Below are 21,604 nucleotides of genomic sequence, written 5' to 3'. Positions count from 1 at the left end.
TTTCAGTCTATAATCTTAAAACTATGTATTAAGTTTTTTTTATACGTCTACTGACCTAGTGTGTATGTGTGAGATCTATAAGTTATATTTTATTCTCTTTTTTCATTTATACTATAATATTAAAACTGTATTATCCTATTTTTTCTATACTAAGCTAGCATGTATATATATATTTCTATAAGTGTGTGTATGTGTGAACTATAACCTATGTCTTATTTTTTTTTCTTTTATACTATAATATTAAAAACACATATCCTATTTTTTCTATACAAAGCTAACGTATATATGTATGTATATATATTCTATGTGTGTGTATGTGTGAGCTATAACCTATATATATTTTTTTTATTTTTTTTACTTTTATACTATAATATTAAACCTACATATTTTCCTATTTTTTCTATACTAAGCTAGCGTGTATAATATACTCTATATGTATGTGTGCGTGTTTATGTGTGAACTATAACCTATATCTTATTTTTATATTTTTTTTTATTTTTTTTCCTAGATTTCTATTCTACTATTTATGTTTTCAGCTTCTTATACATTTATCTAATCTTTATATTTTTTTACTACATATTTTTCCTATTAATTCTTATTTTTAGTTTACTATTACTACTACTTACTTATCTAATCCTATTTAAGGCCGTGTTTTGATCCTAAGGAAGGCAAAAACCCTGTGAGGAATGGGCCAATTATCCTCAGCATAGGGGAAAATTCCTTCCTGACCCCAAATCTGGCAATCGGAATAAATCCCAGGATCAATGGCCGCTATCTCTATGTGTCTACATGGTGCCTATACCTATCATGTAGTGTGTGTGGTGCCTATACCTATCATGTAGTGTGTGTGTGGTGCCTATACCTATCATGTAGTGTATGTGATGTGTGTTGTGCGTCATACGTACCATGCTTGTGCTGGGCCGCTCCTGGGGACGTAGAAAATCTTCACGCTGGACTGGCAAGTGTGGCATGATGGTGGAGAGAGTTGGTGTTTCAAGGCAGCCGTGGTCGTACACAACAGCAGAGACATGGAGGAGTCATGAAGTTCTGGGCTGTGGGCGCCGGTACATCCTGCAAGGCATCCCAGCTTGGTGACGTATAATTATGTTGGTCCGTGGGATGAAGGGCGCTCCTATCTTCTGGCCACTGCAGATGTTCCTTATCCAGAACTGGCTGAAATGGTGTAAATGGTGGCCGCGCTCTCCTCTGCTCCAGTTCCTCCCAGCCGATGGTAGAGAAGAATGGATGCTCTCGGATGTTCCCGCACACACCCAGGCGCTCCTCAGGATTCTTGCGTAGCAGGTTTTTGACGAGATGTTTCATGTCCGCATCAACCTCAGCTGGAAATTTGGGCTTTTTGGTGAGCTTGGCTTTAAATGCTTTTTGCTGGATGGGACCCACATAAAACGGGAGGCGTCCTGTTGCCATCTTGGAGATCACAATTCCCAAGCTCCACCAGTCCACTGCTACGCCATATCCTGTCTTGAAATGCACCTCTGGGGCCATGTAGTGGAAGGTGCCCGTCACGCCACAGATTTTGCTGGAGGCGGTGATTCCATCTTGGGCCAGCCCCAGGTCGATGATACGGGTGTGGCCTTCTGCATCCAGCATGATGTTTTCTGGCTTGATATCCCTGTAATGAAATAAGAGAAGAAAATGACAATCTGCCTAGTGACAATGGAGACGGGGGATGGGTGACTACAAGACCAGGCAGGACCCTAGGAAAGCCAGGTGCATGAAATCCAGAATGCAAAGGAGAGACATAGAAGGAAGAAAGTTCTTACCGGTGGACGATGCCGTGTCCATGGAGGAATTGAAGTCCGCAAACAATCTCTGCCGTGTAGAATCTCGTGGGAAGAACAAAGAGAAATTTCAGTGTTAGCAAATCCGTGACTACAACCCTCGACCTCATCTTTTACCTTCTCCCCCAGGTTATTTTCTCTGGTATTTACCCCTTTTTCTTACCTTACGTTGCCGATGTTCAGGCAGCCGCACATCTTGATCAAATTCGCCAGGCTGCCGCCAGACAGATACTCGGTGATGAAATATGCCCGCTGCTCAGAGTGGTGTGCGGCATAGAGGTGGCATATGAAGGGGCATTCTCTGGCAGCGGCGAGTATCTGCTGCTCTCTCAGGATGGTCTCCATATTGTCCTCTCTTTTGTTGATGGTCTTGATGGCCATGAAGGTCTGTCGGCCAGGGACTGATGCCAGGAAAACCTGAAGGAGACAAAAAATGGTTACTACATCGAAAAGGAAAAGGGGCTCATATACATCATGTAGTGTCAGATCTGAGATTGTGTATGGAAAGGGAATAAAGGGGGTCTCTACTATTACCATATGGGAATGAACAGAATAGGCACAAGATGGCTGGTGGATTGGTTTGGGATCAGCATTCGGCTCAATTTAGATCATCTTTTTTTTACATCTATTTTTCTAATCCGTTTAATGGATGCCAACAGATGGTCGTCCGTATACATAGAGATCAATGTTAAAAAAAAATGGATCCATTTTCTACACAGAAGGGTAATCCTACCATACTTATGTCTCTGTCCAAATAAAAGACTGTAAGATATGGATTACATGATCAGATTAGAGCCTTATTCACATTGGATCAATGTATGTATTGTATAGCATAGACCAGGGCATGGATATAAACAGTCCGCCCCCCACAGCTCTGATGCTGAGATCCTCCATGAGTCAGAGTACCCCTTTATATTAACACTAAACCTAAATATGGTGATACACAGAGCAGATGACATATGGGACACAAAGCAGTGGTCATGGGGGCAGGAAAGTCTCCTAACAGTCACCCCATAGACCTAAACTACAATTAATATCTATCCAGTCTGCAATGTTGACAACACGAAATAAAATGGGGGTCAAAATGAATAAGAAGTGATAAAACTTACTTTGCCAAAGTTGCCCCTACCCAACATCTTGTGGAGGATGTAGCGGCTGATGGTAAGGCCGGGGTAGGGGCCTGATGTTGTAGCGTCTTGGCTGCTGCCAGGGGTCGGCTCCTGGTCCTCCGATCCATTATCTTGGGATCTTCTCTTCTTTTTCTTCTCCTTTAGTCCATCATCGCTCTCCGCTTCTCTCTTCCTCTTCTCTTCTCTCTTCTTCTCTTCTCCATCGTCTCCTCTTCCAGTGGACGCCATTCTGGTCGTCTCACTCAGTCCAAATATAAATCCAATAGGCTAAAAATAATCTGTAGAAATCTGTATAGAAATGCTTCTCTCTCTCTCTCTCTCTCTCTCTCTTCTCAACAGTTAAGAACTGAATGTCAGTTGGCCGTGTGCAGGTGACATGATGTCATGGCCGTGAGACCCTCAGGTAGCTCCTGCCTGGCAGTGTCCATTGCCCTGCACTGACATATCCGCTGTTAGAGACAGTCCAGTGTCCTGAGGATTGGGAGAGACCTTTATGGCGACTTCTAGTGCTGCATTATTAGTAGATGGAGAAGAAGTGACCACTATATGAGGGCCGGCCGTGCCCATAGTCCATTATTATATAAAGTGTTACTACTAATATGTATGGAAAGCATGTATGTGTAATACATATTCCTGGGGGTCTATAAAAACCTAATCATTTGAAAGGGCTCTGACGATGGTTATTGGGGCACTCTACTCTTCTTTATGGGGGCAGTGTAATCTTCTTTAGGGGTATTCTAATCTGTATGGGGGAATGCTATTCTTTCTGGGGACACTGTAATCTACTTTAGGGGGCACTCTGGCACTAAGGGTACAGAAAATGATCATTTGAAAATTCTGCCCCCTCTTACAATGAGCTTTATTCTAGATTTAGTGTATCCGGGATAGAGAGGGATTAACCATTTCGTTGTAATAGCGCCCCTGGTGCTTGCACCTACAGGCCTGGGTTCTATGCATTGTATACAGACCATTGATGCTATATATATGTATAGGGTTCCTCCCCCTATAGGTATAATGCTCTCCTATATCTGCAGTGTATCCTGGCCTGTGCTTTTCATTCTGCTCCATGTCAGTTTATGTTGCAGGTGTCACCGAGGATTTCACCTTTTACATAGGGTGAAATCTACACCGCACGTACCGCCATATCTTATGTATACCGCCTGAAACGCCGCACCATTTGGTATGATTTTTGCTACTGTGGAATTGGGCAAATATTCTAGTGCTTTGGCTAACAGTGGGTGTAGTAAGATGGCTGCTCTTTTCTTGATCCAAAGCCAGGAGTGGATTTGACAGAAGAGAAACGTCTAAGAACTTCCTTTCTGTATTTTTCCTGCAATGTTTTAAGATTATGCAGTGGGTTTGGAGCTTTGTATCAGAAAAAAAACGTGCATGGAAATTTATCTTGTCCTGTACATCAGTATTCAAGCTTACAAGGCATAAAAAGTTTCACAATATTTCACAAATCTGTTTGTCGTGTTTTCTGTGTGTGCGCCACCTTTGCCACTGTACTATAAGGCGGTGCGGTGTGTGCGGGACCACATTTAAAGTCTATTTATGTTGTAGATGATTCCTGAAATCTGCACAGCTACAACGCCAACCTTCATAAATCTACCCCACGGCCCCAACCTATATAAGAATAATCTGAGAAATTAATAGGCACAAGATTTGGGCCATGGTGATAAAGATGGAAATCACTTAAAGGAGTTTCCCCATCTTGGAAGACTATTCTCTATCCTGTGGACAGGGGGTAACTTGCAGATCGTTGTGGGGTCTCCAATTATCAGGAGAATGGGAATTTTCGTCCTTTGTTTTTAATGGCATTGTGGCCGGGCAGCACAGACGGCTCCATTCATTTCAATGGAAGTGACGTAGATAGCCGAGTGCTGTACTTTGGCTATTTTCCCATACCTCCAAACCCTCCCGGATTCCGCGGGACATTCATGGATTCGGTGTCCTGTCCCGCGGTTCTGGTCGACGAGAGGTATGTCCCGGTTTCAACTCATCGGCGTCCGGAGGAGCGTTGGAAGGTGAGTATAAATGTTTTTTTTGTGTTAAACATTGAGGGAAACATAATGTAGGGGGCCCATGAAACTGGGGGCAGATGAAGGGGGGATGGCATGACACTGGGACAGATGAATGGGAGGGAGAACGGCATGACACTGGGGCAGATGAAGGGCAGGGGACAACGGCATGAAACTGGGGGCAGAGATAGAGGGACATGAAACTGTGGGCAGAGATGGGGCGCATGAAACTAGGGACAGATATGGAGGGGGGCCATGAAACTGGGGGTAGAGATGGGGGGCCATGAAACTGGGGGTAGAGATGGGGGGACATGAAACTAGGGACAAAGATGGAGGGGGGACATGAAACTGGGGGCAGATGAAGGGGTTATACGAAACTGGGGGAGATATGGAGGGGGGACATATAATGTACGGGTGACTGTAGGAGGATTATACTGTGTGGGGCACATGAAAAATGAATGTGAATGGGCGGAGTCAACATAAAAGTGGGCGGGGTTAAACTTGCCGCAGCGCGCTGTGCGTGCCACACATTTTGTCCCTCTTTCTGCTCTTCAAAAGTTGGGAGGTATGTAATAGCACCAAACCCTACAAAAGCTGCAAGCAATGAGATGCTGGACAGTGGAGTGGTGAATGGTGGGGTCCTTACAGGGGGGGGTTAATGTGTTGGTAAGTGCTGAGAGCTCCTGAACTATTCTACATTCTCCACTCACCTATCTATAACAACTTCCAAGTATTACTCAGTACAGTAGAACTAGGTAAATGACACAAAGTAACACTGCGACCGTTAGACTGTCTACTGAATGTGACATCCCAGGGTGAGCACATAACAGTTCATGAGATAACAGCAGGATAAAGACCATTACTATAAAGGGCAAGAAATATGATCTTAAATACACATGCACACAAACAATGACATCTGTGTGCTGCCCGTGCCTACACGGTCTCATTCACTGAGGTCAATGAGCACAAACTATGAAATAGGACTTGTCCTGAATTTTGCTCCCAGCTCCATACACCGCTATATACAATATGTTGGCGCTATATAAATAAAATGTATTATTATATTATGCCCACTCAGTGATTGCTTTCCAGTGATGGATCCTTGGCTGGCCCCATTAAAACAAAACTAACTTCTTCATTTGCTTGATAACTGTGTCCAGAGGATATAGTGAATTAATTGTGAATGAAGAATGTCCTAAGTAGTAAAAAGCCCCAAACATTGACATATTTATGTTAACATCTAGATATTTGGTCATGTGTTTATGCCTTGAATTTAATAGTCACCTATGTCCTCATATGAAGTGTCAACTCCTGAAGGACATTACAAATGTTCTCTAAGGATAAGTTCACACGTTTCCACTCCGGATTAGGCCCAAATGAATGGATCTAGTCCGGAGGGATTGTCTTGACGCGGATGCCGTAAAATACTGGTCTAGTAAAAAGTAAATGACCAGCTCCCATTGAATTCAATGGGAGGCGTTTTTTTTACGCGGATTCCGCGTCAAAATCCGGACCAAAAAACTGTTTGTGAACTTACCCTAAAATTTCAAGAGGAAGTAAAAAGGGTCATCACGGTAACACCTTGCTAGATGTTGGTTTCCCATTACTCTAGATATTATAAGAAGCTCTCTGGCCCACAGAGATTTCCAGGGACCAGTTCTGTATTCACAATCGAGCCAGTTTCATTGACATAAGCTCCTTCTACTTCTCATACCTGTATTATAAGCTCACTTAGAGAAGTCAATGAATCATTGCCAGACCCAGTTCCTGGCAAATCTGTGAATGATGTTAACAGGACAGCGTTTAAAGAGCAGAATGACCTATTGGTTAAAAGTCCGTCATAAGGTACGAAAAGTTTGATTAACAAAGGTTCCTCAAAGTTGAGATAGCAGCACTGATCCTGGGAACTTCACTTTATAATATATATATATAATGTGTGTGTGTGTGTGTGTGTGTGTGTGTGTGTGTGTGTGTGTGTACAATTGTGCCAGTAATTCAGAAGATCCATCCAAAGCACACATACTATCATTCAGAACAAAAGAAGTTTAATAAAGTTTCTTGCAAGTTACAGATCTATAAACAACCAGTATGTGCGCCTTTACATCCTTTTTCAATGGTGACCGCCATTTTTCTTTGGAGGAAAGAAAGCATATTCAACACCAAGAGCCACAACAAAAGCAGCAAAACCCCATCTAAAGCCTTTAAAGATCACTTGGCTTAAGGTAACTGGTTTAGAAAACTCTCCCATGTACCTCCAAGCTTCATTCCTGAAAAATAAAATATATATAGTTAAATACTATATCTAAATATGGATATATGCACAAAAAAACAAAGTGCAGATTCATAGGCCAATAACAGGAAATATATTCATAAGAAATCTAAAAAAACCAAAAAAAAAAAAAAACAGCCTTTTTTGTTGGGGCCTTGCAGGATGGAACCACAGATGAAAAGTTCCCTATTTATACGAGATAGGATTTCCTCGTAGTTATGTGGAAACGTCTAATACAATGTCAATAGTCTCCTGCGTGCGAGGAAATACAAGATGCTGCAAGATTTTATCTCAGTTCTGTCTTGCCTGTGACACGGAATTGGAACAGTATAACCTAAGATCTGAATTTTACCTCAGCCATGGATCCCTCAGTCCCTTTTTTGCAAGCCTCTTTTGTACATCTTCCAGAGGTGTCCCCTCTATTTTCCACATCCTGTAATCCGGCAAATGCATCTTATGATGCCCATGGTGTTCGTGTCCGTGGCCCATGCCTGTGGGGTTCAAAAAGGGGAGGCGATTTAGTCCCATTAACAAACCAGGGATGGCTTGTGTCCTCTAATTCTCCATTTTGTGAGTAATATATTATAGTTTTGGAAAATAAACGTTATCCGTTGTACAGTGTTACAAAAACAGAACCCTGTGTGGTTTGTATTGGCTAATGCTTAGAGAACCCCATTCATTAAACGCAGAGATTTTATTATACCAGAGTAGTAGAGGCCTAGGGTACTCTTCTCTGTTAGTCAAGTGGTACTGTATGCGGAAGGCAGTAGAACAGTGCAACACGTTGTATTCGATGCAACAGAATTGACTGAATTGTGATAGCAGAGCTGCATGTACATATCAAGGCTGTTGACTCAGAAAGCAAACCTCTGAGGGTGCATTCACACTTCGGATACGCTGACTGATTCTGAACGTTAAAACATGTTCAGAATCAGCGCGTATAAAGCAGATCCCATTCATTTCAATGGGAGCGCTCATATGCCGGCTCCCATTGAAATGAATGGGATCTGCTTTATATGCGCTGATTCTGAACATGTTTTAACGTTCAGAATCAGTCAGCGTATCCGTAGTGTGAATGCACCCTGACTCTTCCATAAATGGCTGACTGTTTCTGATACATTATTTACTACAGCAACGCAAATTGTCTGTAGCAAAGAAAGAAGCTTAAAATAAAGAGAATCTTTAAAATAAAGATACTTTCCATCATTATATATCTATCTGGCCGAAGTGATGAGAAATGGGACAGACTTGTGCCATTTGTCATAGACAGACCAGACAACTACCCAGAAAATGATTCAATATATGCAGAAAGAGGTTAAAGCACCCAAAAATTTTCCTCGACTTGGCATGTTTTTGGCGTACTGTGGTCCATCTCAGACACTCCAACCTGCTCACCACTCTTTTGGACAGTGTGTGGAGCAAGATGGTGATTGAGGTGGATAAGGCAAGGGAGATCTATCACAAATCTACACAAGTTCCTGACTGGCATAGGTACGCGATCAGGTGTACCTATGTGTGGAAAAATGTCGGTCAGCGCTTTTAAGTAATTTTGGTGTATTGTGCGCCTGTTGGAGAATTTTTTAAGTCTAGTGTAAGAATCAGCAGTCTTAATATTATCCTCACAATGCTAAAAGACAAGGTCAAAAAATGTCAATCTTGTCTAGAGGTGGCAACATTCATTTCATTGGATGGTTCTTTCATGGCTGAAAAACATCTGATGCTTCTCACAAGTGAGGGTTAAAGCAATGAGTCCAGTGCTGAAGCCATATTAAAGACTCCTCAGGATGGATAAAGACATTGCAGTCTATTTGATGGCAGTAAGGAAGAGACCAGGGTCAGACAACAGCAGCAGCAGCAAAACTCCTCTGATTCAGGAAGAAAGGCCTGTGATTGTGATGAGAACACAAGATTAACAGACCCCTAAAAAAGAGGTCCAATGCCCCCAAGATAGAAGACTCCAAAGAAACCAAAGTCATAGCTGTGCTGGACAGAATCTACTAATAACTGGCCAAGAAAAGGAAGGAACCTCTTATGAAAATGGATGTCAATTTTACCAAACTAAATTCCTATAAAAGTAAATATATAACAAGGTCCATATCTAGTAAATTTAACTTAGAATTATCCACCCAAAACCGACCCCAACTCCACATTCTTTGTATGCACAATCCGATGCAAAGAAACATAAAACTATTACAGCAAAAAGACAATCACATGTTGGGACATCCATCCAGGAAAGGATTATGAGAAGCAAAGAGAAACTTATGTGACAATTATTCCAGCACACCAAGATGTCCAAGTGTACTGAAACAGCCATACTGAGTGTTAGCTGTAAAAGATTTATAAAAGAAAGGATAAACAGGAGTGTACCGCTACTGGCCACTCGCTATGACTGGCAGCACGGTGGATGGGAACCTGGATTCAAATCTGAGCAAGGGCAACATCTGCAAAGATTTTGCATGATTTCCCCGTGTTTGTATGGGGTTTCTCTGGGGAGTCCGTTTTCCTCCCAGGGTGCATTCACACTACGGATACGGTGACTGATTCTGAACGTTAAAACACGTTCAGAATCAGCGCGTATAAAGCAGATCCCATTCAATTCAATGGGAGCCGGCATACCAGCTCTCCCCATTAAAATGAATGGGCTGCTTTTTTCTCTACGAGCGCTCCCATTGAAGTGAATGGGAAGTGAGAGTTGCTTTCTTCCGTCTTTTTTGTTAACCTTTGTTACAAAAGAAATAGTCCTGCATGCATGACGTCTCCTTCCCTCACAATGTGGTGAACACAGACAGACTTCCAACAGAGGGGGGATCCATCTGCATCTGTTATTTAATGTTCTTTACTCTTATCCTGTGATGGATGAGAGCAACAGACATTAAATAGTGGTAGTGTGAACCTAACCTTTTGATCCAAACAGGGAAACATACTTATCTTTTTCACAACCTTTCCAGTATAATGGCCAATACACTTAAAGGGGTTAACAAGGACCTGCAGCAACCGATTTGGAGGAAGGGGGAGGAGTTATATAAATATTATAAAAAACAAAAACAAAAAAAAAAACCACTCACATGCCTCCAGCATTCCATCGTCTCTGCCACCAGTGCCCGTTCAGACCTTGTGTTGGAATTCCTGTGCCTCACACGACCACTGAGACTAATTAGTGGCTGCTGAAGATGGTGATGTCACTCACATACAACGCCACTCCTTACTAGCGACCGCTGAGGCCACTGTTTGCGATCAGTAATCACAAGGCGGACAACTGAGTATTTTATTTATATCACCGGGCCTACACATGGTTTGTTTCAATACCTTGGCATCCCCTATAAAGCAAACCTTTCACAAAAACAGTTGGAATGTGATATCACTGTATATGCAGAATGAACAAACTACTGCATGTTAAGCTGAAATTCCCTACATAGTTTTTAATGGCATCTTAGGTTCTGTTAAATCTTGGCATCATATAAAAGCTGAAAGCTTTCTTATGAAACCAGGACCATTTTTCTAGGCGGTATAAAACCAAAGATACAGCTATCTGAAGGGATCATCCCCCTTTGGAAAATTCTTCAGTTCTGTAAATTTATAATATAACTATGTACAGACTTTCCCTAGTAACAACTCAGTTATAGGCTTGCAAAGGAGAATGTGACGGTATAGTTTATAATAAGAAGGAATTTTGACAGGGTAATAAATTATATTATAAAAAAAACTTCACCCCGACACAATACCAAAAAAAAAAAAAAAAATTAAAAATGAGAGAGTTACGTGTTAACTCTTTGACGCAAGAATTCTTTTCAATGAATAGCAAAAAAAAACGGGAGAAAGCAGTCAGTGTTTTTCGCACCGATTCTGACACTGACGTGTAGAAAAAAAATAAAATAAATCAGTGCACAAAAACAGAGTGTGAACAAACCCTTACGATTTCCCCCCTACAACATAAAGCATTTGATGTAATAGTAACCACAGGCTATAGTAGCGAGCCTCTATATACTGGCATGTGTTAGTGCCCTGTCTGTATACACCACACAGGAATACTGATATACAGCTGAGGCCTCTGCAGACATGTGAATGTGATGCCTCAGCTGTCAGGGGGACACATCACACTTGCACATTATATTTCTCCATTGTCTCCCTCTCTATATAAGGCCTATAATGGAGGAGTATATACATGTGCATCAATTATCGGGCAGGTATACAGGAAGGAGGTCACGTACTGAATAATAACCTTACCTGCAAAAACTCACTATTTTAGAGGAGATTTTCCAGTAGACAGGAACCGGAAATAAGCTGCACTGAAGGGCGGATGTCACTCTAGTAACCTTGTAAAAACCTTACCTAGTAATGCAATCAATAAAGTTATTGAAGAAAAAAACACTATACGAAAAGAATGACGTCTACCAGAATAGCCATCCAATCAGCGGGCCTGGCCCCAGAGCGAGGCTTGGAACGCAAACAGCTGTTCCATTTTTCCCCGATGACGTGTGCACCAGCCAGCACACCAATCAGGGCGGCGCTTGCTTGTGAAGCCGAGTTGTCCTATGGCAGGTGGCGTTGGTGCTTTGCTGCGGCTTGTCAGGAAGAAGAACTGGAGGGGAGACATGACCGGGGCTCCGGGAGAGGAGGAGGCGGAGTGAGGAGGTAACCGGAGATTGGCGCTCTGTAACGTCGCCAGTGTCACATTGCTAGTCTATGGGAGGGGGTCCCCCTTCTTGTCAGTGATGGGAGGGGGTTCTCTGCAGCACGGTTCTGTGGCCAGCACACTTACATGACATGCAGTGATGAGCCGCCATCGGTATGAGGACTAGGGCAGAAGACACCCGAGGCATTGGAACAGTTCATACCATGCGGTAATGGGAGGCTGGTCATGATTGTGCCTCTGCCAGGTCCCTGTATACACGGCATTGTGCACTGGTCGCTTTGGTATGTCTGATCAGCACAGTGCTGGGTTTTATTAGGACACTTGGTCTTGTCTGACCCTGTCACATTGAGCCCCATGTCTGATCTGCAGCAGAGCTGAGCACAATCCTATAACTTGTCATTCATTCATTCATTCATATAACCCCCAGTGCTCAGGGGTGCAGTGGACAGTCCTAGCAGTGATCTGTGTCTTTACATACAAAGATAGCTGTCAATCACTGTTAGCTCCGCCCACTGGACTCCTGAGCACAGTATTAGATCACTAAATGACAAGGTATAGTGAATCCTCCATACTCTTCCCTCTACTCTCTGCTTCTTCTCGGCTCCTCTAGCTGTATAACATGCAGCCTGCAGGACAGAAGCTTCGTAGTCCCTGATTCCTCTTATGGGGGGATTTGTTGGGTTTCAGGATTTGTCTGTTTCAGCCAATCCTTGTTTTCTCCATGAAGAAACCAATCTGGACAGTCGGCCATTATAACTGTGTGTTGTGCTGTTATCCCTGTTAGGAGTGATTGAATACATGTTACAGTTATTGATTGGTTTTATGACAATCTGTCAGAGAACTCTCAGCTGGGCCCGGATTTACCACTAGAACAGTTCTTGTGGTTCTGTTCCGCCATTACTTAAAGGGAAAGTTCAGTGTGATCTGCAGACAGCATGTTATAGAGCAGGAGGAGCTGAGCAGAATATTGTATAGGTTTGTGGGTAACTTGTATTTTATTCCTATGTGAGGCGTCCTATCAGTGACTGGCAGCTATCTGTGTATGCAGTTTTTGCTGTCAGTCTCTTGATTTCTTTACATAAAAGGAACAGAGATTCCAATAGATAACTGATAACCTTTTCCCCTATATATCAGGCTCCTCGCTCCTCCTGCTCTAACATGCTGCCTGCAGGTTAAACTGCATTTTCCAGCTGAGTGTTACTCCATAAATCCCTATGCCCGTGTCCCTACTGTGAGATTTATAGTGTTATTACTTGCCATGTATTTGGAGACACCCCAGTCTGACAATGAGCGCTACCTCTGCCATGTGACAGCTTTAAGTAGGAGATTGGCGCTGAGATTCCCATTGTACGGAGGCTTTGTGTAGAAGTCATTAGACCGTATTATGCTGAGTATTTGACAGATTGTTTCTGTAATTTCTGCTTACAGACTATTCTGTTTGTGTTCCTTTTTGGCAGCTCCACTTTTAGCTTCTTGGACTGACTTTACTGTATTCAGTGAATAGCTTGAGTGTATACTGTACAGCTTGAATGCCGCTTGCTATACAGTGACACCGTAGCCAGAGGGCTATTTATAAAATGTCAGGGAGTGAGTAGCTGTATTCATGGGACCAGAGGCCGTCCTAAAGCATCAGCACAGTCTCTTCTATGGAAGCGGTGGGCACAGGCGAGTGATGTCATTTTCCACTTACTGACTGCCCAACTTCAGTCTGCAGACGTGGGAGGAATAGGAGCGCTAGTTTTGGCTTTTGGAAGACGAAGTTAAAAGCAAAAAAATGGCTTTGGCAGGATTTAAAGTGTTCTTCCCACTTCTGCAAATGGCAAGTGACCTGGTGGTTGGGGCTTATGGAAACTGGCAAGCAGGGCATCACCATGTTGTTTCCATAACTCCCATAGAGGTGAATGAGAGCTACAGAAATGGCATAGCAAAGAGCCCAAGAAAAGCCTAAGTGAGTGTAATATAGGAGATCCAGGAACCCTGAACTGCAAAAACATGAAGGCACGCAGCTAAAATTATTCCTGGCACATGAAAAGAGCAATCTATGAGAACAGTCGGAAAAGCTGCTTGTTGTCATTTGTAATCAGAAGCCAGAAGTAAATACAAGTACTTAGATTTTTCTTACATTGTAAGCTGTGAGATGTGCAGAGTGTTCATTCCTTTGCACAGAGAAAGACGTTTGCAGACGTGCTATGAACAGCCCTTCTCCTCTCTAGTCATTGTGTGAAAAGATCTGTCCCCCTCCTCCCACCATCTGGCTTTGTAATGGAACCTATGGAAAGGATTTTCTATGGACTGGACTTCCCTAGTAACAGGAAGTGAACGACAAATTAGCTAGAAGAGAGACACCTAGTAGCGGGAACTTTAGAGAGGTCTTTCAGGAAGAAAGTGGCAACATTTTTAATTAAAGGGCATTACATTTTGTTCCAGAATCACATACTCTATGAAATAAGACCAATTTGTCTGAAAAGTTAATGACCATTTCATTATTGGAGACCCCCTTTAAGGCTAAATTCAAACATTTCTTGTTCCCTTTTTTGTGTGTAAATTTTGCTGTATTTTTGGAGCCAATGCCGGGATAGGATTTGAAAGGTACTTACACTTTACCTACCTCAGCCCAGAATATTTACTATCATTCGCCATACCTAAACTCTGTGGCAGTGCCCGGTTGGCGTACATTTCAATTCTAGTGCCCGGGACTTCTTGTGATGCATCAGAATTATCAAGGCTGAGGACTCCTTATAATTCTAGCACATCTGCTGCCAAAGCTCACAACATTAGGATGGGTGCTTGATGTACCTCCATTGTGTGACTATCAAATAAGTCATTAGTCCTGGATCTATAGCGGACGTGCACTTTCAGTTTTCTAATAAAGTAAATGTGTTGTATCTCTCTCATGTCTCTCCAGATGCTGTGACCTCCCAGAAGGCTTGATAGTATAAACTGAAAAGGTGAGATGTCAGTTTTTACCTTTTTTTTTCATGTTTCGGCACCGTGGATACATTATTTAGCAGGTTGTCCATAAGGAGGATTTTTAGCATTGCAGATTTAATTATGTAGCTATTCAGGTTAAAAAAAAATATTGCAGGAAAACTCTCAGACATCTGATAAGACGTCTCTGCCTTTACGTTACGTGACTTAAATATTCAGCACTTTTTGTAGAAAATGTAAAATTCACATCCCAGTTGTACCAGCATGCACAGGGGCTTCTGCAAATAGAGATGACATCTTAAGGTAAGTTCAGACGGGGTTTTTTTGGTCAGGATTTTGAGGCCGTCTGTGCCTCAAAATCCTGACCAAAAAGACAACTCCCATTGAAATCAATGAGAGCTGGTCAGTTCTTTTTTCTGGGTGCTGGCTCCTGGAAAAAGAAGTAAAATGCTCATTCTTTAAAGGGATTCTTCCATTAAAACTTCCTCAGAAATACTGGTTTTTACCGGTATGCAAATGAGTTCTCTCGCAGCGATGGGGGCGGGCCCCAGCGCTCAAACAGCGATGAGGTCGTCCCCACTGCTGCCAGAGAAGTGTCTCCAAGCGCTGCCTCCTTCTTCGTCCGCCGCGTCATGTTCAATGTCTTCTTCCGGCGCAGGCTCGTAACTTCTAGCAGAGCATTGCAGGCGCGCAGGCCATGGGAAAATGGCCGCTAACAATACTTTGCAAGCGGCTATTTTACCGTGACCTGTGAGCCTGCGCAGTCTGCTCTGCTAGAAGTTACGAGCTTGCGCCGGAAGAGATTGAAGATGACGCGGCGGACGAAGAAGGAGGCGGCGCTTGGAGACACTTCTCTGGCAGTGGTAGGGGCGCCCTCATCACTGTTTGAGCACTGGGGCCCGCCCCCATCGGTGCAGGAGAATTCATTTGCATACCGGTAAAAACCGGTATTTCTAAGGAACGGCGCGGTGGAGACCACGTCTAAAGGTAAGAGACGAATAGCCTTTCTAAAGGCTATTCCGAAGTCTTATACACAAAAAAAAAAATGTTTTAATGGTAGAATCCCTTTAAGGTGGATTCGCCTTGTGACATCCGCCTGAAGACACTCAGGTTCCGGTCCAAAAAACCCCCGTGTGAACTTACCCTTACTATTCTGCTTACATTGACGTTCAGATCCCAGTTGTCACACTTTGGCTACAGCAGAAGTGTATAAAACCTAGCTAATCTGCAGTACTAGATACCGCCTACTATAGACAAGTGTCATGCTGGTTCTGGAAGGAAGTTCCAGTTGAAAGTTCCATCTAAAACCTGGAAGAATATAGCCATATAGCGCTATCCAGTCACAAAAATGGCTGCCACGACATGGTTTGTGTGGTGTTTTTTCCCTGTACGCTTGTATAGTGACTATATAGTAGGGTTATGCATTGGAAAATCCTCCCATTGTATACTACAAATTCCACTAGTAATTATTTTCTTGTAGTATTATGTTATTTGCTTGATTCGGTATGATTTCTGTCATTTGTACATGACTTTGCTCCTGCTATTGTTATTTTGAGGGGTTGTACAGCATCTTGTGATATTGGTCTGTTCTCACAAATTCTGTCGTACATGGCAGGTGCAGTAGAGTGTAAATTTGAAGCTGTCGGTGTTCATGTAGTCGTCTCTATAGATGTCATTAATTTACAGCCATTAATGGTTAACTCAGCTAAATGTCTGTTCTTCTATGGACCCAGACGGCCCTGAATACTTGTACTAATACCCTAGATAGATGGTTACTCAGAACTGTGATTTTAAAAACCTAGTGCTGTGTTTAGGGTCTGTTTGATACTACGGATATGTATGTTATACGTCTAGAGATCTGAATACAGGACTTTCCCATGAACAAGACTTATTTCTTATCCATAAGTGTATTCCACAGCTCCAGTTGGCTCCGTAGAACTGCTAAACATAGCTCAGTACCTTACCCGACTAATTTTGGTGTTCCCATATAGTTGAGGGGAGTGGCATCTCGCGTACATGATCATTGCTCCACTCAAGTAGAGGGGATTCTAGAACCCCTTCTACGTTCTTGTGATTGGTGGGTAGTAAGAGTGGGCAATTTTGCACGAAAAGAGGACCTTTCACCACCTCCACCTATCCTAGTTCCTAGCATCTGTTAGTAGGCACTGTTCCACTGATTCCGGCAAAGTTGGAATTTTGTCTCTAGCCCCCGCCATTCCGGACAACAAGTGCAGTTAATTTTAATGTGGGATATGCCGTTTAAAGAGGACCTTTCATGGGTTTGGGCACAGGCAGTTTTATCCAAAAAAATAGAAAAAACCAGGGCACTCACCCGAGCAGACATCTATAAAAGCAGAACTCCTTTATTGAAAATCTTCTAAAAGATAGATACAGTGAGAAGAGGATGGTATCATTACAAAAGCGGCGACCGTTTCATGCTGAACGCATTTCATCGGGCACAGGCAGTTTTATATACCGCTGGAAAGCCGACAGTGCGCTGAATACAGCGCACTGTCGGCATTCACAATCTGTGCCCCGGGTAAAGAGGTATCGGTACCTGTACCGTAGCTCTTCACAATCAGAAGGACGTTCCTGACAGTCTCTCAGGAACGTCCTTCTTCACAGCAGCGCCTATAGCGCTGTACTGTGAGAGCGGGAGGAACGCCCCCTCCCCTCCTGATAGTTCTTGTCTATGGACGAGCACTGTGAGCAGAGGGAGGAGGCTTTCCTTCCCGCTCACACTGTGCAGAGCGATAGGCGCTGCTGTGAAGAAGGACGTTCCTGACAGACTGTCAGGAACGTCCTTCTGACTGTGAAGAGCTATGGTACCGGGACAGATAGCTCTTCACCCGGGGCAAAGATTGTGAAAGCCAACAGTGCGCTGAATTCAGTGCACTGTCGGCTTTCCAGCGGTATATAAAACTGCCTGTGCTCAAACCCATGAAAGGTCCTCTTTAAGCTCTGTAATGTCAGAAGGGCGGTGTCAGATAGGGGGTGTGATTCAGAGCTCCAATCAGAGGCAGCCCGAGCTCAGAATCATACCCCTTTGTCTGCTCCAGCCTGACATCAACCTCCTGACAGTACAGAGCCTAAATAGCATATCAGGCACCAAAACTAACAGCATTAATAGCTTGGGAATTGTGGGGGCTAGAGAGAAAATTGTAACTGTGTGAGAATCATTGGAACAGTGCCTATCAAAGGGACTCTGTCAGCAAAATTATGCTGATAGAGCCCCACATACGCGTGAATAACCTTTAAAAAGGCCTATCGTGCACGGTGGGCGGGCATTCAGGGTCTGACGTCATCTTCAGTCACGCCTTCTCTTCCAGCGATGTCCTCGGGTCCCGTCTTCCTCCGGCGCTTGCGAACTGCCATTGATAAAAAATGGTGCGGGTACATTTGTAGTAGCATGCTGCTGCTACTACTACTGGACTTGGAGGAGGTGAAAGGTCCTCTCTAATCTTCTCTCCTTCAGATACGTCTAGTTTGTGGGTAATCCCTATTAACATGAAGTTGGTGTGTTATTCTTGTACTGTCCTGTTGTGTCTAGGTACCCCGCTAGTGTATCTTGGAGGGGTTCAGGTGGACGTGTCCTAGTCTGTGGTAGCTATGTGCACAGCCTTTGTTCCAGTGCTCTGTTGTCACTGTACACGTCATGTAATAACATGGTAACAGCACTTTCTGTCACCTGCATTGTGTCTGGTTACTAGATACAGCAGCCTTGTACATGATCCTGTCATAACATATGCTGATGGATGCATTTAGAAATGTCAACTGCTCTTGGGTTTATTGCTCGGTGTATTCCACCGCCTGCAGTCATGTGTGAATGAGCTGCCTGACTGGTTCCTTGTGACGTGCCGACTGCTTAGGCGACTGTAAGAGTAACCACAGCTGGAAAGTTCAATAAATGAGTTTGTGTAAGGCAGGATGGCATGTTTGTAGATCCTCCCATGGCATACATTGAGTATTACCATGATGCTGTATTTCCAGAGAGCTGCAGTAGCTGCTGAACAAGGTTTGCCTTCATATTCTCTTCACAGTTTAGCTACACTTTAGTTGTCTCTATGAGGATTTCTCTATGTGCAAGGTTGGGGTTACCAGTATATAGAGACAGCAGGCACTTTTATCAATTGTGCACAGCATGTATTCAGCCCAATTCCTGAAGGATCCCATCCACTGCTCAAATATTTATTGCTTATTCTTTGCCCATGTAGCGAAGTATGAAGATATTCCTAGATTACCTCTCCATAGCTGCAGATTGTTCTACCTAAGGATGCATTCAGCTCTGTAACGTGTCTGTAATATATAATCCGCATTATGGCCAGAAAAAACATCCCAGATGCAAGTCTAACAACATAAACTAGTTGCATCATAGGGCTCTAAGGTGCTGTAATTTCAGGTCATTACACCCGTGGTACCGACAGGATTAGTGTCCATGACGCTGGGTTCACACCAGCGCCTGAACTCCGTTTTCAGGTTTCTGTCTACATGCAGAAGACGTGAGCGATTTATGCGTTCCATGGCGAAACCGTTTTTTTTTTTTTTTTTTTTAAACCGGACACAGAGTACTGCATGTCCGACTCTGTGTCCGGTTAAAAAAAAAACAAAACTGTTTTGCCACGGAGCGCATAAAAAAACGCTCACCGGCGCTCACAGCCGGAGACTTTTCAAGCCCATTCAAATGAATGGGATTGAAACATGCCTGCAGGTCTCCGTCTCCTGCCTTGTTTTGTGCAGGAAACGGAAACCTGCAGAACGGAGTCCTGGGCGCAGATGTGAACGAGCCCTAATATGTAATGTGAGATGATTGTTGTATTATCTATTAAAGGGATATGCTCAGGTCAATTTGGAACACTAGACCCCATAAACACGTGAGGGGTTTGATGTCCCAGGTAGCTTTATTGAAACTCTGTCCATGCCCACATTAAAAAGACAAAATCAAACCTTTATATTTGCCTAAAGAGGAGTCCGATTAGTTGCGTCGGACTCCTCTCTGGTGCTACCAACATCAACACCAGCAATGTACGTCCTAGCTACACCATGAATGCAGACTGAAGCTGAGGTGTGCTTCTCTGGGCAGGTGACTTTTGTCTAGACATATGAAAAGTATTAAGTGTTTCAGACTGCGCCACCACTTCAAGATTGTATCCATTTTTGCCTACGCAGTTTTAACTGCACCTAACCTGATTGTCTGAATGAACCCTTAGGTTAGGTTCACATTTGGATCAGTCTCCGTCGAAAATACTTTTCCTCTGCCGCTTTCAGTTTAAAATCAACGGACGTCTGACTGACCCCATTATAGATTGCCGGGCTCCATGTGTAACCTCTTTTTTTTTTGATCGGTCCGCCTCTCTGCTGTTCTGGTTCCCAAATGAACTCGAACAATGGAGAGCAAGAGCTAGTGTGAATCTAGCGTTACTCACTTGTTCTATATATGTGTGTGTTTAGCTAGTGGCGCTTCAGCAGACCCGTCTTCCTTCAGTGATTACAGCATAAGAACCTGTATGTGTACATAGCTGCATATTAGAAGTATTGTGATCTAGTTCCTTGTATTTGTTACAAGAGCTCGGTGCAATGTTATCAACCGTCTACACCTTGCAGGCTTTCCAGAAAGGTTTAGATTTCAGCCGTTTGTGGTGGGAGATGACGGCACAGCAGCCTCTGATAAATGAAGCCACAAAGTGAAAAGAAAACCTCGCAAGGTTACTTGGACCCCGGCCACATTTGTGCAGTGTGTTCATTGCCCTGGAACACTATTGATCATTTTCAGTCGTCATTCTGAAACGAGATGGGTTTGGCGTGGAATTCCCAAGTCGACTCCATTAGCTTGTGATTTTTTATACCTCTATTTTAGATTGTTTTTGATATACTGTATACACTTCTAACATATGCTCAGAGGTCTGAGAGCAATGGACTGATTTGTTTGATAAGGCAGAGTAAGCATAGGGAAATAAAATTCTCTCAGCGTCATGAATTGAATGTAGGTATAATTTACTGGCGCCGCCGTCCTATCTGTGCAGTGCGTGGCGTGGTGCTGATGGCTGCTGATGAAATGAAGGCTTTCAGTCTGTTTACTCCATCGGGGGTCACGTAAGGGGAGTTTTATGTCCCTGCACATGTTCTTCCCTAGTAGGAATCGCCCCACTTATAATAGAGCGGCTGAGATAATAGAAGTATACGGCGGGTATTTCCAGTAATGCGTTCCGTAATATATCAGCAGGAGTACAAGGGAAAGTATCATGTGAATGTATCAATGGGAAATGCAGTCAATATTTGCCCTCCTCTCTCTTCCATTGTATTGCCCTCGGGTCTATGATACATCATTTTTTTTTTTTTTCCTCCGGGTGGTCTTGAAGTTTCCTTCCGTTTTGTGTCTACAGTTCCTGCGTAGTCCTACATGTCTCCATGGTAACAGACTACAGGTTTAATCTTGTGTAGTCTGAGTCCTTGTTCTCCCCTCTAAGGCTGGGTTCATAAAGCTCTCCAGGCTGCAGAACATGGTCTTTGTATGGGCTGCATTTGTTGGACCAGTTGGCAGTGGGAATACATGGAAGCAATAAAAATGGTTGCAGTGGGCCTTTGGGCCCTATATACACAGAGGACCACAAAATTTGGTCCATACCTTGGACAGATTTCCCGTCCCGGACTCCCTGTATATTAGTAATATATGACACCAGCATACCCTGCAGCTCTTCCTACCATGAGCATTGCTATTTAAGAAAACAGCAGGCCTGATTTTTCTTCAACGAAATAGCTATTGATCTTCCCATAAGTTGGGATTGAAAAGCACTTTATTGTGAAAGGTTAACAGTCTTCATTAT

The 21,604-nt window shown here is 43.4% G+C and overlaps 2 protein-coding genes across 4 annotated transcripts in view; one reads left to right on the top strand and one right to left on the bottom strand.

Moving 5' to 3' along the window:
* Positions 1–6,981: 6,981 nt before the first annotated feature.
* NDUFB3 (NADH:ubiquinone oxidoreductase subunit B3) lies at positions 6,982–11,541 on the bottom strand. 2 transcript variants are annotated; one of them, XM_075285751.1, is made up of 3 exons: positions 11,447–11,541; positions 7,575–7,713; positions 6,982–7,220 (listed from the first exon to the last, which is right to left on the bottom strand). In XM_075285751.1, the coding sequence occupies exons 2-3, from the start codon at positions 7,709–7,711 to the stop codon at positions 7,064–7,066; spliced, it is 294 nt and encodes a 97-aa protein (XP_075141852.1). In that variant the 5' UTR covers positions 7,712–7,713; positions 11,447–11,541; the 3' UTR covers positions 6,982–7,063. The 2 variants fall into 2 exon arrangements, with proteins under 2 accessions (XP_075141852.1, XP_075141853.1); XM_075285752.1 differs by having other exon boundaries at positions 11,461–11,522.
* A 177-nt stretch (positions 11,542–11,718) lies between these two features.
* The window catches only part of HYCC2 (hyccin PI4KA lipid kinase complex subunit 2), a 53,394-nt gene continuing 43,508 nt past the window's right edge, over positions 11,719–21,604 (top strand). For both annotated transcript variants that reach the window (XM_075284329.1, XM_075284328.1), the window contains exons 1-2: positions 11,719–11,854; positions 14,761–14,803. The gene's annotated coding sequence lies outside the window, so the exon portion shown is untranslated. The remainder of the gene's footprint in view (positions 11,855–14,760; positions 14,804–21,604) is intronic.

This window comes from Leptodactylus fuscus, chromosome 8, assembly GCF_031893055.1.
Source record: "Leptodactylus fuscus isolate aLepFus1 chromosome 8, aLepFus1.hap2, whole genome shotgun sequence".
NCBI lineage: Eukaryota > Metazoa > Chordata > Amphibia > Anura > Leptodactylidae > Leptodactylus > Leptodactylus fuscus.
This window is presented reverse-complemented; position numbering and strand designations above follow the sequence as displayed.

Excerpts from the sequence above, each read along its gene's own strand:
- NDUFB3 (XM_075285751.1), bottom strand. The coding sequence starts at position 7,711 with ATGGGCCACGGACACGAACACCATGGGCATCATAAGATGCATTTGCCG. Across the intron at positions 7,221-7,574 it reads CTGAGGGATCCATGGCTGAG|GAATGAAGCTTGGAGGTACA; the intron begins GTAAAATTCAGA and ends TTTATTTTTCAG.